This window comes from Pseudophryne corroboree, chromosome 12, assembly GCF_028390025.1.
Source record: "Pseudophryne corroboree isolate aPseCor3 chromosome 12, aPseCor3.hap2, whole genome shotgun sequence".
NCBI classification, from domain to species: domain Eukaryota; kingdom Metazoa; phylum Chordata; class Amphibia; order Anura; family Myobatrachidae; genus Pseudophryne; species Pseudophryne corroboree.
Window position 1 is genome coordinate 144,319,953 of NC_086455.1, and position 16,465 is coordinate 144,336,417.

Here is a 16,465-nt window from a genome sequence, read left to right on the forward strand (position 1 = left end):
CTGCTGGGAATACAGCTTGTGAATTGTTTCCACTACTGCCTCCCTGTCGGAGGGAGACGTTGGTAAAGCAGACTTCAGGAACCTGCGAGGGGGAGACGTCTCGAACTTCCAATCTGTACCCCTGGGATACTACTTGTAGGATCCAGGGGTCCACTTGCGAGTGAGCCCACTGCGTGCTGAAACTCTTGAGACGACCCCCCACCGCACCTGAGTCCGCTTGTACGGCCCCAGCGTCATGCTGAGGACTTGGCAGAAGCGGTGGAGGGCTTCTGTTCCTGGGAATGGGCTGCCTGCTGCAGTCTTCTTCCCTTTCCTCTATCCCATGGCAGATATGACTGGCCTTTTGACCGCTTGCCCTTATGGGGACGAAAGGACTGAGGCTGAAAAGACGTTGTCTTTTTCTCCTTTATACGGCAATACTTCCATGTGCCGTTTGGAATCTGCATCACCTGACCACTGTCGTGTCCATAAACAACTTCTGGCAGATATGGACATCGCACTTACTCTTGATGCCAGAGTGCAAATATCCCTCTGTGCATCTCGCATATATAGAAATGCATCCTTTAAATGCTCTATAGTCAGTAAAATACTGTCCCTGTCAAGGGTATCAATATTTTCAGTCAGGGAATCCGACCAAGCCACCCCAGCGCTGCACATCCAGGCTGAGGCGATCGCTGGTCGCAGTATAACACCAGTATGTGTGTATATACTTTTTAGGATATTTTCCAACCTCCTATCAGCTGGCTCCTTGAGGGCGGCCCTATCTGGAGACGGTACCGCCACTTGTTTTGATAAGCGTGTGAGCGCCTTATCCACCCTAAGGGGTGTTTCCCAACGCGCCCTAACTTCTGGCGGGAAAGGGTATACCGCCAATAATTTTCTATCGGGGGAAACCCACGCATCATCACACACTTCATTTAATTTATCTGATTCAGGAAAAACTACAGGTAGTTTTTTCACACTCCACAAAATACCCTTATTTGGGGTACTTGTAGTATCAGAAATATGTAACACCTCCTTCATTGCCCTTAACAAGTAACGTGTGGCCCTAAAAGAAAAATACGTTTGTTTCTTCACCGTCGACACTGGAGTCAGTGTCCGTGTCTGTGTCTGTGTCGACCGACTGAGGTAAAAAGACGTTTTAACGCCCCTGACGGTGTTTGAGACGCCTGGACATTTGCCGGCAGTCTCATGTCGTCAACCGACCTTGCAGCGTGTTGACATTATCACGTAATTCCTTAAATAAGCCATCCATTCCGGTGTCGACTCCCTAGAGAGTGACATCACCATTACAGGCAATTGCTCCGCCTCCTCACCAACATCGTCCTCATACATGTCGACACACACGTACCGACACACAGCACACACACAGGGAATGCTCTGATAGAGGACAGGACCCCACTAGCCCTTTGGAGAGACAGAGGGAGAGTTTGCCAGCACACACCAAAACGCTATAATTATACAGGGACAACCTTTATATAAGTGTTTTTCCCTTATAGCATCTTAATATATATAATCATATCGCCAAATAAGTGCCCCCCCTCTCTGTTTTAACCCTGTTTCTGTAGTGCAGTGCAGGGGAGAGCCTGGGAGCCTTCCCACCAGCATTTCTGTGAGGGAAAATGGCACTGTGTGCTGAGGAGAATAGGCCCCGCCCCCTTTTCGGCGGGCTCCTTCTCCCGTTTTTCTGAGACCTGGCAGGGGTTAAATACATCCATATAGCCCCAGGGGCTATATGTGATGTATCTTTTAGCCAGTATAGGTATTTCATTGCTGCCCAGGGCGCCCCCCACAGCGCCCTGCACCCTCAGTGACCACTGGTGTGAAGTGTGTGACAACAATGGCGCACAGCTGCAGTGCTGTGCGCTACCTCATGAAGACTGAAAAGTCTTCTGCCGCCGGTTTCTGGACCTCTTCACTTTTCGGCATCTGCAAGGGGGTCGGCGGCGCGGCTCCAGGACCGGACTCCATGGCTGGGCCTGTGTTCGATCCCTCTGGAGCTAATGGTGTCCAGTAGCCTAAGAAGCCAATCCATCCTGCACGCAGGTGAGTTCACTTCTTCTCCCCTAAGTCCCTCGTTGCAGTGAGCCTGTTGCCAGCAGGACTCACTGTAAAATAAAAAACCTAAAAACTTTTTCTAAGCAGCTCTTTAGGAGAGCCACCTAGATTGCACCCTGCTCGGACGGGCACAAAAACCTAACTGAGGCTTGGAGGAGGGTCATGGGGGGAGGAGCCAGTGCACACCACCTGATCCTAAAGCTTTATTTTTGTGCCCTGTCTCCTGCGGAGCCGCTATTCCCCATGGTCCTGACGGAGTCCCCAGCATCCACTAGGACGTCAGAGAAATATTGTTTGACGCACTGTAAAAAATGTGTATATGTACACACACACACATATATGTGATTGCGGTCATCCACAAATATATTATGTTGGCCGTGGTGCCGATATGTACAACCTGTCTATGGGGGTGGCGTTGTATCACCCTGCCAGCCAATCACATGAGCATGGCACCATTAAGCCACAGGCCAATGGCTAAGCACCGTAGCCAAGAGACTGCAGTGGGAGTGCATAGGTATGGAGGTGAAGGAGCCCGTGGCAGGAGGGCCAGGGTGACATATTGCCAGGGAGCCCGTGGGGGGCCAGGGTGACATATTGCCAGAGAGCCCGTGGCAGGAGGGGCCAGGGTGACATATCGCCAGGGAGCCCGTGGCAGGAGGAGCCAGGGTGACATATCGCCAGGGAGCCCGTGGCAGGAGGAGCCAGGGTGACATATCGCCAGGGAGCCCGTGGCAGGAGGGGCCAGGGTGACATATCGCCAGGAAGCCCAAGGCAGGAGGGGCCAGGGTGACATATCGCCAGGGAGCCCGTGGCAGGAGGGGCCAGGGTGACATATCGCCAGGGAGCCCGTGGCAGGAGGGGCCAGGGTGACATATCGCCAGGGAGCCCGTGGCAGGAGGGGCCAGGGTGACATATCGCCAGGGAGCCCGTGGCAGGAGGGGCCAGGGTGACATATCGCCAGGGAGCCCGTGGCAGGAGGGGCCAGGGTGACATATCGCCAGGGAGCCCGTGGCAGGAGGGGCCAGGGTGACATATCGCCAGGGAGCCCGTGGCAGGAGGGGCCAGGGTGACATATCGCCAGGGAGCCCGTGGCAGGAGGGGCCAGGGTGACATATCGCCAGGGAGCCCGTGGCAGGAGGGGCCAGGGTGACATATCGCCAGGGAGCCCGTGGCAGGAGGGGCCAGGGTGACATATCGCCAGGGAGCCCGTGGCAGGAGGGGCCAGGGTGACATATCGCCAGGGAGCCCGTGGCAGGAGGGGCCAGGGTGACATATCGCCAGGGAGCCCGTGAGGGGCCAGGGTGACATATTGCCTGGGAGCCCGTGGCAGGAGGGGCCAGGGTGACATATCACCAGGGAGCCCATGGCAGGAGGGGCCAGGGTGACATATCACCAGGGAGCCCGTGGGGGGCCAGGGTGACATATCACCAGGGAGCCCGTGGCAGGAGGGGCCAGGGTGACATATTGCCAGGGAGCCCCGTGGCAGGAGGGGCCAGGGTGACATATTGCCAGGGAGCCCCGTGGCAGGAGGGGCCAGGGTGACATATTGCCAGGGAGCCCCGTGGCAGGAGGGGCCAGGGTGACATATTGCCAGGGAGCCCGTGGCAGGAGGGGCCAGGGTGACATATTGCCAGGGAGCCTGAGGGGGGCCAGGGTGACATATCACCAGGGAGCCCGTGGCAGGAGTGGCCAGGGTGACATATCGCCAGGGAGCCAGTGGCAGGAGGGGCCAGGGTGACATATCGCCAGGGAGCCAGTGGCAGGAGGGGCCAGGGTGACATATCGCCAGGGAGCCAGTGGCAGGAGGGGCCATGGTGACATATCGCCAGGGTGCCCGTGGCAGGAGGAGCCAGGGTGACATATCGCCAGGGTGACATATCGCCAGGGTGCCCGTGGCAGGAGGAGCCAGGGTGCCCGTGGCAGGAGGGGCCATGGTGACATATCGCCAGGGTGCCCGTGGCAGGAGGGGCCAGGGTGACATATTGCCAGGGAGCCCGTGGCAGGAGGGGCCAGGGCGATAGATCGGTCAGTGTGTGGACATATGTAGCTTAAGCATAACTCTCACCACACTGGTTGGTGTCCCCCACATAACACAGTGCGATATACACAGAGTCCCCGCTGGCGGGGGGGGTGGGGGGAGAGGACGGAACAGCGGGCAGCCCGCAATGAGCACTGGTGGAGAAAGGTCGGGTTACCTCTGAGCAGGACAGTGCTGCGGGATGCGCGGTGCAGTGAGGAGCGGGGGAGCCGCTGGGTGCACAGCCGGGACACCACTCGTATAACGGGTGCAGACCCCGGGCTGCTGCTATTTCAAAAAGTCAGTTCCGGCCGGGTGTAGTATGGAGCCGGAATAGGTCACAGCGCTCATCCTATCGCTGCTGAGAGTTACAGGATTGGCAGGGGCAGCAGCCAATCAGTAAGTGATTCTGTCAGCCAATCAGAGAGCTCTAGAAAACATAGGCGTAATATTATTACTGTGAAAGCCGCTCGGTTGGCGTGGCCAGCAGCGGGCCAATCAGAGGCTGGCGTGCAGTGTGGGCGGGATACAGGTATGCTGCTGCCGGGGGTTGTACGTGATGGGCATAGCAGAGAGCGACACATGCGCCCCCCCCCCCCCACTCAGTGTCAGTCTCCGCTGGCGCAGAGCCAGCAAGCGGCTGTGTGCGGTGTAACGCTGCTGGTGTCCGGGAGGCAGCGACTGCGCGGGAGCTGTCACCCACCCCACCGCGTATATCCCTCCGCCAGTCTGGTGTGTATACATTCCATCACCTCCCTGTCGGCATCCCGTGCTCTCCTTACCTGGTGCCGGCTCCCCTGACCCCCGCCTCTCCGCCCTTTTCCTCGGCGCTGTGTAACATACAGCTGCCGCCTTCGGAGAAATTCAAACCCTAACATCCGGCTCAGGCACGGAAGCAGACGCTGAGGGCGGAGCTTGCGTGCCAGGCCTCGTTCTCGCCCTCTGTGTGATTGTTGCGGGCGGCTGCATCAGGTCATGTGACACGGTTACTGTGAGTTAGGGATGGACATCGGAAGCCAACCATCAAATGATGGGTGGCTGGGCTTCCACCATCGAAACTTTCGATGCGATGGTAACTAACCATCGCATCAAAAGAATTAGATGGAAAAAACTATTCATATGATGTACGCGTGTCAAAAAAAACCCATTTGCGCATGCGCAATACCCCTTCAGCGAGGCAGGGGGCGGGACTGTGGGTGGGACATGGAATAGTAACAATGCTGTTATAAGGAGTGGCGCATGCGCAGTATTCATGCGGAGAGGGCGGAGTTGGACAGAGCATCTGTCAACAGTGGGAGGAGCCAGAGGTGGAGCAGCAGGATGTCACTAGAGTGAGTGACAGCAGTGACTGATCTATCCAACTCAATCATTGACAGAATACCACAACAACACACACAGACGTGCCTAGGTGCAGCCTAGAGAGGGGGAGGGATCATCAGAGCAGTCAGGTCTGAGGCAGGCAGAGTTGCAGAGACATCCTCCCACGAACCCAAGATGCCCTGAAGCAGACACACAGCAGCCGGGAAGGAGCCAGGAACAGTGTAACTCTCAGGAATTAAAAATAAGATTTTACTTACCGATAAATCTATTTCTCGTAGTCCGTAGTGGATGCTGGGGACTCCGTCAGGACCATGGGGAATAGCGGCTCCGCAGGAGACAGGGCACAAAAGCAAGCTTTTAGGATCACATGGTGTGTACTGGCTCCTCCCCCTATGACCCTCCTCCAAGCCTCAGTTAGGTACTGTGCCCGGACGAGCGTACACAATAAGGAAGGATCTTGAATCCCGGGTAAGACTCATATCAGCCACACCAATCACACCGTACAACCTGTGATTTGAACCCAGTTAACAGTATGATAACAACGAAGGAGCCTCTGAAAAGATGGCCCACAACAATAACAACCCGATTTTTGTAACAATAATTATGTACAAGTAATGCAGACAATCCGCACTTGGGATGGGCGCCCAGCATCCACTACGGACTACGAGAAATAGATTTATCGGTAAGTAAAATCTTATTTTCTCTAACGTCCTAGTGGATGCTGGGGACTCCGTCAGGACCATGGGGATTATACCAAAGCTCCCAAACGGGCGGGAGAGTGCGGATGACTCTGCAGCACCGAATGAGAGAAACTCCAGGTCCTCCTCAGCCAGGGTATCAAATTTGTAGAATTTTACAAACGTGTTCCCCCCTGACCACGTAGCTGCTCGGCAAAGTTGTAAAGCCGAGACCCCTCGGGCAGCCGCCCAAGATGAGCCCACCTTCCTTGTGGAATGGGCATTTACAGATTTTGGCTGTGGCAGGCCTGCCACAGAATGTGCAAGCTGAATTGTACTACAAATCCAACGAGCAATAGTCTGCTTAGAAGCAGGAGCACCCAGCTTTTTGGGTGCATACAATATAAACAGCAAGTCAGACTTTCTGACTCCAGCCGTCCTGGAATTATATATATATATATATATATATATATATATATTTATATATATTTTCAGGGCCCTGACAACGTCTAGCAACTTGGAGTCCTCCAAGTCCCTAGTAGCCGCAGGCACCACAATAGGTTGTTTCAGGTGAAACGCTGACACCACCTTAGGAAGAAACTGGGGACAAGTCCGCAGTTCTGCCCTGTCCGAATGGAAAATTAAATATGGGCTTTTGTAAGACAAAGCCGCCAATTCTGACAATCGCCTGGCCGAGGCCAGGGCCAACAGCATGGTCACTTTCCATGTGAGATATTTCAAATCCACAGATTTGAGCGGTTCAAACCAATATGATTTGAGGAATCCCAACACTACGTTGAGATCCCACGGTGCCACTGGAGGCACAAAAGGGGCTGTATATGCAATACTCCCTTGACAAACTTCTGGACTTCAGGAACCGAAGCCAATTCTTTCTGGAAGAAAATCTACAGGGCCGAAACTTGAACCTTAATGGACCCCAATTTGAGGCTCATAGACACTCCTGTTTGCAGGAAGTGCAGAAATCGACCTAGTTGAAATTTCTTCGTGGGGCCTTCCTGGCCTCACCCACGCAACATATTTTCACCACATGTGGTGATAACGTTGTGCGGTCACCTCCTTCCTGGCTTTGACCAGGGTAGGTATGACCTCTTCCGAAATGCCTTTTCCCTTAGGATCCGGCGTTCAACCGCCATGCCGTCAAACGCAGCCGCGGTAAGTCTTGGAACAGACATGGTACTTGCTGAAGCAAGTCCCTTCTTAGCTCCCGAGGCCATTAGTCCTCTGTGAGCATCTCTTGAAGTTCCGGCTACCAAGTCCCTCTTGGCCAATCCGGAGCCACGAGTATAGTTCTTACTCCTCTACGTCTTATAATTCTCAATACCTTGGTTATGAGAAGCAGAGGAGGGAACACATACACCGACTGTTACACCCACGGTGTTACCAGGACGTCCACAGCTATCGCCTGAAGGTCTCGTGACCTGGCGCAATACCTGTCCCGTTTTTTGTTCGGGCGGGACGCCATCATGTCCACCTTTGGTCTTTCCCAACGGTTCACAATCATGCGGAAAACTTCCCGATGAAGTTCCCACTCTCCCGGGTGGAGGTCGTGCCTGCTGAGGAAGTCTGCTTCCCAGTCGTCCACTCCCGGAATGAACACTGCTGACAGTGCTATCACATGATTTTCCGCCTAGCGAAAAATCCTTGCAGTTTTGCCACTGCCCTCCTGCTTCTTGTGCCGCCCTTTCTGTTTACGTGGGCGACTGCCGTGATGTTATCCCACTGGATCAATACCGGCTGACCTTGAAGCAGAGGTCTTGCTAAGCTTAGAGCATTATAAATTTGCTCTTAGCTCCAGTATATTTATGTGGAGAGAATTCTCCAGACTTGATCACACTCCCTGGAAATTTTTTCCCTGTGTGACTGCTCCCCAGCCTCTCAGGCTGGCCTCCGTGGTCACCAGCATCCAATCCTGAATGCCGAATCTGCGGCCCTCTAGAAGATGAGCACTCTGTAATCACCACAGGAGAGACACCCTTGTCCTTGGATATAGGGTTATCCGCTGATGCATCTGAAGATGCGATCCGGACCATTTGTCCAGCAGATCCCACTGAAGAGTTCTTGCGTGAAATCTGCCGAATGGAATCGCTTCGTAATAAGCCACCATTTTTACCAGGACTCTTGTGCAATGATGCACTGACACTTTTCCTGGTTTTAGGAGGATCCCGATTAGCTCGGATAACTCCCTGGCTTTCTCCTCTGGGAGAAACACCTTTTTCTGGACTGTGTCCAGAATCATCCCTAGGACCAGCAGACGTGTCGTCGGAACAACTGCGGTTTTGGAATATTTAGAATCCACCCGTGCTGTCGTAGAACTACTTGAGATAGTGCTACTCCGACCTCCAACTGTTCTCTGGACCTTGTTCTTATCAGGAGGTCGTCCATTTTCTTTGAAGACGAATCCTCATTTCGGTCATTACCTTGGTAAGGACCCGGGGTGCCTTGGACAATCCAACGGCATCGTCTGAAACTGATAGTGACAGTTCTGTACCACGAACCTGAGGTACCCTTGGTGAGAAAGGCAAATTTTGGGACATGGAGGTAAGCATCCCTGATGTCCCGGGACACCATATAGTCCCCTTCTTCCCGGTTCGCTATCACTGCTCTGAGTGACTGCATCTGGATTTGAACCTTTGTAAGTGTTCAAATATTTCAGATTTAGAATAGGTCTCACCTAGCCTTCTGGCTTCAGTACCACCATATAGTGTGGAATAATACCCCTTTCCTTGTTGTAGGAGGGGTAATTTTATTATCACCTGCTGAGAATACAGCTTGTGAATTGTTTTCAATACTGCCTCCCTGTCGGAGGGAGACATTGGTACAGCAGACTACAGGAACCTGCGAGGGGGAAACGTCTCGACATTCCAATCTGTACCCCTTGGATACTACTTGTAGGATCCAGGGGTCCTGTACGGTCCCAGCGTCATGCTGAGAACTTGGTAGAAGCGGTGGAGGGCTTCTGTTCCTGGGAATGGGCTGCCTGCTGCAGTCTTCTTCCCTTTCCTCTATCCCTGGGCAGATATGACTCTTATAGGGACGAAAGGACTGAGGCTGAAAAGACGGTGTCTTTTTCTGCAGAGATGTGACTTAGGGTAAAAAACGGTGGATTTTCCAGCAGTTGCCGTGGCCACCAGGTCCCATGGACCGACCCCAAATAATTCCTCCCCTTTATACGGCAATACATCTTTGTGCCGTTTGGAATCTGCATCACCTGACCACTGTCGTGTCCATAAACATCTTCTTGCAGATATGGACATCGCATTTACTCTTGATGCCAGAGTGCAAATATCCCTCTGCGCATCTCGCATATATAGAAATGCATCCTTTAAATGCTCTTATAGTCAATAAAATACTGTCCCTGTCAAGGGTATCAATATTTTTAGTCAGGGAATCCGACCAAGCCACCTCAGCTCTGCACATCCAGGCTGAGGCGATCGCTGGTCGCAGTATAACACCAGCATGTGTGTGTATACTTTTTAGGATATTTTTCAGCCTCCTATCAGCTGGCTCCTTAAGTACGGCCCTATCTGTAGATGGTACCGCAACTTGTTCTGATAAGCATGTGAGCGCCTTATCCACCCTAAGGGGTGTTTCCCAACGCGCCCTAACTTCTGGCGGGAAAGGGTATACCGCCAATAATTTTCTATCGGGGGAAACCCACGCATCTCACACACTTCATTTAATTTATCTGATTCAGGAAAAACTACAGGTAGTTTTTTCACATCCCACATAATACCCTTTTTTGTGGTACTTGTAGTATCAGAAATATGTAACACCTCCTTCATTGCCCTTAACGTGTGGCCCTAAAGGAAAATACGTTTGTTTCTTCACCGTCGACACTGAAATCAGTGTCCGTGTCTGGGTCTGTGTCGACCGACTGAGGTAAATGGGCGTTTTACAGCCCCTGACGGTGTTTGAGACGCCTGGACAGGTACTAATTTGTTCGCCGGCCGTCTCATGTCGTCAACCGGCTTGCAGCGTGTTGACATTATCACGTAATTCCATAATTAAGCCAACCATTCCGGTGTCGACTCCCTAGAGAGTGACATCACCATTACAGGCAATTTGCTCCGCCTCCTCACCAACATTTTCCTCATACATGTCGACACACACGTACCGACATACAGCACACACATAGGGAATGCTCTGATAGAGGACAGGACCCACTAGCCCTTTGGGGAGACAGAGGGAGAGTTTGCCAGCACACACCAAAACGCTATAATTATACAGGGACAACCTTTATATAAGTGTTCCTCCCTTATAGCATTTTAATATATATTCATATCGCCAAATCAGTGCCCCCCCTCTCTGTTTTAACCCTGTTTCTGTAGTGCAGTGCAGGGGAGAGCATGGGAACCTTCCCACCAGCATTTCTGTGAGGGAAAATGGCGCTGTGTGCTGAGGAGAATAGGCCCCGCCCCCTTTTCGGCGGGCTTCTTCTCCGGAGTCTGTGATATCTGGCAGGGGTTAAATACATCCATATAGCCTCAAGGGCTATATGTGATGTATTTTTCGCCATACAGGTATTATACATTGCTGCCCAGGGCGCCCCCCCCCCCGCGCCCTGCACCCTCCGTGACCGCTGTGTGAAGTGTGCTGACAACAATGGCGCACAGCTGCAGTGCTGTGCGCTACCTGATGAAGACTGAAAGTCTTCTGCCGCCTGGTTCCGGACCTCTTCAATCTTCAGCATCTGCAAGGGGGGTCGGCGGCGCGGCTCCGGGACGAACCCCAGGGCGAGACCTGTGTTCCGACTCCCTCTGGAGCTAATGGTGTCCAGTAGCCTAAGAAGCCAATCCATCCTGCACGCAGGTGAGTTCACTTCTCTCCCCTAAGTCCCTCGATGCAGTGAGCCTGTTGCCAGCAGGACTCACTGAAAATAAAGAACCTAAAAACTTTTTCTAAGCAACTCTTTAAGAGAGCCACCTAGATTGCACCCTGCTCGGACGGGCACAAAAACCTAACTGAGGCTTGGAGGAGGGTCATAGGGGGAGGAGCCAGTACACACCATGTGATCCTAAAAGCTTGCTTTTGTGCCCTGTCTCCTGCGGAGCCGCTATTCCCCATGGTCCTGACGGAGTCCCCAGCATCCACTAGGACGTTAGAGAAAAAAACAGTAAACATCGCTACACCATCGAAACATTACCATTCGATTGTGGCAAACATCGGGATGCCACCATCAAATGTTAAAAAACATTAACATCGAAAGAAAACCATTGATGGTTAGCAAACATCGACCATCGATGTCCATCCCTGCCACACACACACACGCACACACCTACAGACGGCACTTCGTACCTTCCTCAGCAGCGGGTCCCTGTCATTAGCAGCATCAGCAGCGGGTCCCCGTCATCAGCAGCAGCGGGTCCACGTCATCAGCAGCAGCGGGTCCCGTCTTTAGCTCCGGCTGGCGCGAGTCCCCATCATTTGGATGTGGCGCCAGTAAACCCCTGCAACAACAGCGTACCGAGGGGAGAGAGTGAGAGGAAGGGAAAGAACTGTGAGTGAAGGGGAGGAGCTGGACCACCTTGGCCAGCGCCGCGGCAGGCCTCCCTCTTGACACTGGATCTGCACAGGGGCGCAGGGAGTGCGCACCACTGCGCTGCAATAGCAAGGAGGTCACGGTGTATGAGTGAACGGTGGGTTGGAGGGGTGAGGGGAGTGAGTGGGCGGGGCTTCCGGCTGCCACTGATGGTGATAAAATTGAAAAAAAAAAGTATTGTCACCAAAGTTTTCTAGCACCGTCTGGGCCTATTTTCAAGGGGGCCTGGAGCTGCAGCTCCACCCGCCCCATTGTTAATCCGGCCCTGGTTACATCCCTCTGCTTTATATCTGTAGATCTCACGTAGAGATGAACTATTAAGTCGTCTTTTGGAGAGCGTCATCTACAACATTACTGAAGACCCTTGCCAAATCGATGAGGCTTCGTGGGCTGCATCAGGTTGGTGGATCTCTCCTTCTGCCTGAATTATCCCGTATAGAGGCATTTACTATACGATGGTTACAAATAGTCAATTTAGTGGCGCACAAACAATTGGTGAACGAAACATCTTTATCTGCGCAAAGTATTGCGTGTAACATGATATTCCCCTTTCATCCAATAGGTACACTGGGGTATAGAGGATCGGTATGGGATACTGGCGACAGGATGCCGACTGTCACTATACCGTCAGCGGCATCCCGCCAGAGTGTCGGCAGCAGAGCGAGCACGTCGCGGCTTTGCTTGCCACAGGTTCTATTCTCCCTCTATGGGTGTCGTGGACACCCACAGAGGGAGAATCACCTACCTCGCCTGTACTCCGGCGGTGGGATTGCACCCCTGTCGGGACTACAGCGTCGGTATTGCGGCCGCCGGAATTCCGTCGGCCGGTATTTTAAATGCATACCGGGTATAGAAAGGCTTAGCTGGAGTCCGGACACTTTATATTTAGTGCTGGAATTCCAACTCCTCCCCACTTGTACTCTGCACTCATTTTAATTGCCACCTTGGAGTCTGTCACATTTTTTCATGCTGCCCTTTAAAAATAAAAATTGTTCTTAATTTCTATAATACATTTGCAGGTCTTAAGGCCCGTACACACTGGTCGATATATCGACCGTTCTCTTGAACAGCCGATATATCTCGGGACCGTCGGCCAGTGTGTACGGCCGATACGTCTATGAACTCCGTCGTTCACAGATGTATCGCGTCGGCTGCGCAGCACAGCTGACGGCCAATATATCTACCGATATATTGGCGCGTCCGTACACATGCTGCGGCGGCCGGCGGTGATTGACAGCTGAACTGGGCGGGCGTGTGTACACGCCTGCCCAGTTCATGACGTCAGTCCCCGACGGATCGGGCAGTGTGTATGCTCAACACACTGCCCGATCTGTCCACAGATATATCTGCAGATCAGTTGATCTGCAGATATATCTACTAGTGTGTACCCACCTTTACAGTGCCCTTTATTGTCCCAGTTTTTATTTATAAAAATCCCATGTTACATAATTTTCCTGGGGGGGGTTTGGCTGCGTAACAGCAGGTAGGTCACTGCAAATCACAGCGTGGGTGGCCACGGAGAGCCTCCGTAGTTCCTCTGAACCCCTAGAGGAGCCTGGAAGAAGTTGCCATGTCACCTGAGGGGCCCAGTCACCTTTTATGCCATCTGTCTCTACAGAGCAGAAACCACATCCCTGTATTGTTTAAGAGCCTATCCCATGTTACTAGGAAACGATCAAGACGGGAACAAATTATATCTGAGACAGTATCATCGTTTATACCCCACCAGACCCCTCTAAGCAACAGTGCATTGTTACAGTGAGAATATTGGAGAATTTTGTATAGTTGAACCCTATCCATGTATGAGACCTGTCAAGCAAAACAATACAACAACCAATTATATTGAAACAAAAACTTTTTTATTGTAAATGCAAAGAACATTTTCAATATAAGAGTCACCTTTCAGCCTGGAGTAGCTTAGACAGAGTACACATCCAGACGATATCGGCACGATTTGCCGGCAGCCAGATGGAGCACCAATGGACATGAGGCTTCTCTGCCGGCTCAGGGGATGGGGCCTGGAACTCTGATGTGTGATGACCTTTTCTTTATCTAACACCAGCAAGTCATGACGATCCTAAGCCATTGCTGTGTTCTCCTGTCCACCCTCAGCTCTAAGATCACCAAAGATCTGGATGAAATATTGTCTATCAGCATTGATGCGCAGCATCTTTGAGCTCATCAAGTCAATCACGTAGAGGCAACGGCTCCAAAAGGCTTCCTTTGAGCTTTCGACCAGGAAAGGCCTCAGTGGGTAGCCGGTCTCACTACCCATGTAGGTGAATGCCAGGTACAGACATGTTGACAGATATGCATGTAGTTCCTTCTCGCTGTCCAGCTCTGATGGAATGACCTCTCGGCAAAGCATGTAGAGGAAGACTACATTGGCCGGGGTAAGGAAGCCTACTCGCTGTCCGCATCCAGAGAGATAACTGTCTATGCTTGTCATCCATAGAGCAATCTGTGTCGGTGACAGATTCTTCAGCTTGTTGCACCTCCGACGGATGAACTCCCCAAGACAGCTCAGGAGCTCGCTGGTGGTTGCCTGTACCATCTGGTATTTTGCTTCCCTCTTTGCAAAAGTATCATGCGTGGCCTGTGTGTAGGTTGATAAATCAACACAGGACAGGGAACTCTTCAGGCTCTCACTGACAAGGTGGGTGACATCAGTTTGGCCATTTTTGGGTTGTCTCTTTTTGGCCATAAAACGCCTGAAGCGCCAGATGAGTGAACGTCTCTCACCAGATCTTCCAGTCTCAATGTCCTCTAAAGCAGTGCGATGGGCCCCAGTTGATGAGTCTTCATCCAGTAGGCTTGCCTCGCGGCAGCACGAGAATGGGAAACCGTTCCACATTCTTATTCAAGGTCTTCTTCTTGATTTGTTGAACCCGCAAATAAAAGTGTCTGCAGGAATCAAACTCTAATTACGGTCTGTGATAACTCTGACTGCTGAAAACAATCAGAAAGGCACGGTCCGTTTCCTTCGCGTTGTGTATGAAGCTACCCAGTTGAGGTCTGAGTAGCAACTGAGTCCAGCAGGTTGTAGACAGAGATTTTCCCTGCTTACAGTGGCACTGTGACATCACTGTGATGTGTGAGCTGGTGATTGTGATGCGTTATTTATGGTAATGAGCTACATGTAGGCAATTCAACAAGTGATGAAAATTGGTGAAAATATAGAAGATATTATCGCCCTATTACAGCCCTGGGAGAGAGGGGATATGTATAAAATAAATGATAGAGAAGTAGATAGGATATTTGAATCATCCCGAGAGCTAATTGGTTGAAAATAAAACAAATGCAAAACCCATACCCCTCCTCCTGCTCTTCCTATGTGTCAAGAAAAATGATTTATCGTTTATAAAATGAGAGCGTTTTTCTATTCTCAAAATCAAAAAAAATCTATGACTTTTCTGGGGGAGTTTGATTTTTGTTGTTGTGTGTGCATACGTTGGGGAGGGTGGGGGGTGGCTTTCTAGTTCATTGTTTTTGTTTGGGGGCCAGCCTTCACGACCGTACAGGTACTTGTAGTGCTGTAGTGTCCAAAGGGTCTATTTGTCCCTAGCGTAAGAATGTTTTACTTGTCCTAAAAATGTGTTTCATTCAGCAATGAATCTTTATTTCAGGTGGTGGGTTCTGCCTTTGACCACATGGATGAAGGGAGCCACAGCCAGTACCACAAGACCATATACTCCTTGCTGGACTCTATAAGTCCGGCGTATCGGGAGGCGTTTGGCAACGATCTACTGCGGAGGCTGGAAGCCTTGAAAAAAGACAAACAGTGCTGAGTGTGATTGTCTGCGGAGCCACAGTCTCATTCTGAACCTTGTTTTATCCCTTTACTGCTCCAGTCCCGGCACCCGCATATGACGCACGCTCACTGTATGTTGCATTTGGAATCTAAGATCACCATACAGACGCCTTGAAATATAGTAACCAGATAGCTGCAGTCAGGTGCCCTGCCACATGTACAATCAGTTAATGTCCACTTTTATGAATTTTAACTTTGTGCTCCCCTTGTCTGTAATGGAGGTAAAGGGCTTCAATCCGGGACACGAGGGAAAATTAATTCTGTTCATGTGAGGCACCTCTGTCATGGAATATGATTTTAACTGTATTTTATGGGTGATGTTTGTTAAATGAAATGTACAGAATAGATAAGTATTGGTGTTCAGATTTAGAGCTCGGTTTATCAAAGCTTGGAGAGAGATTGAGGGGCAGATGTATTAACCTGGAGAAGGCATAAGGAAGTGATAAACCAGTGATATGGGCAAGGTGATAAACACACCAGCCAATCAGCTCCAATATGTAATTTACCAGTTAGGAGCTGATTGGCTGGTGCGTTTATCACCTTGCGCACATCACTGGTTTATCACTTCCTTCTGCCTTCTCCAGGTTAAAACATCTGCCCCAAAGTAACAAGCAATCAGTTACTAACTGTCATTTTTCAAACACAGCCTGTAACATGACAGCAGCTGATTGGTTAGTACTGTATCTCTCTCCCCACTTTATTTCTCTCAGAGATTGATAAATCTAGCCATTAGTATAGTATTACGGGCACCGCCTGACTTATGAGCTAGTGGTCCTAATGCATTGGTTTCCAGCAATATCGGCTCAGGCCAGACTTCTGCGTTGTTCAGGTGACCGGCCACGTTATCACCAAATGACCTTTTATTTCTCCTGACCCCCACAGCGATACGCAGCCCATGTGGCTTCATGGTGCAGGTAAGAGTTGCCACATCTCTGCTTACCTGTTGTGATTCAGCTCCTGTTAGAAAACACATTACAATGACTTCTGTTGGCCATGCTACAGATTTGATGAGCCAGGTTTGG

At 51.3% G+C, this 16,465-nt stretch overlaps 2 protein-coding genes and 1 long non-coding RNA gene across 5 annotated transcripts in view; 1 reads left to right on the forward strand and 2 right to left on the reverse strand.

Annotated features, from left to right (window-relative positions):
* Window positions 1-5,032, reverse strand: part of G2E3 (G2/M-phase specific E3 ubiquitin protein ligase) — an 80,868-nt gene extending 75,836 nt beyond the window's left edge. The window contains exon 1 of one of the 3 annotated variants that reach the window (XM_063948151.1): window positions 4,858-5,032. The gene's annotated coding sequence lies outside the window, so the exon portion shown is untranslated. Of the gene's footprint in view, window positions 1-4,253; window positions 4,417-4,857 lie in introns of those variants that run through there. The other 2 variants (XM_063948153.1, XM_063948152.1) reach the window with 2 other exon arrangements.
* A 6,343-nt stretch (window positions 5,033-11,375) lies between these two features.
* Window positions 11,376-15,878, forward strand: LOC134981024 (uncharacterized). Its single transcript, XR_010190502.1, has 3 exons — window positions 11,376-11,729; window positions 11,929-12,031; window positions 15,259-15,878. It is a non-coding gene; the product is annotated as an uncharacterized LOC134981024 (long non-coding RNA).
* Window positions 13,456-14,679, reverse strand: LOC134980505 (cyclin-dependent kinase 5 activator 1-like). Its single transcript, XM_063947355.1, has one exon. The coding sequence runs from the start codon at window positions 14,484-14,486 to the stop codon at window positions 13,710-13,712; it is 777 nt and encodes a 258-aa protein (XP_063803425.1). The 5' UTR covers window positions 14,487-14,679; the 3' UTR covers window positions 13,456-13,709.
* Window positions 15,879-16,465: the final 587 nt, after the last annotated feature.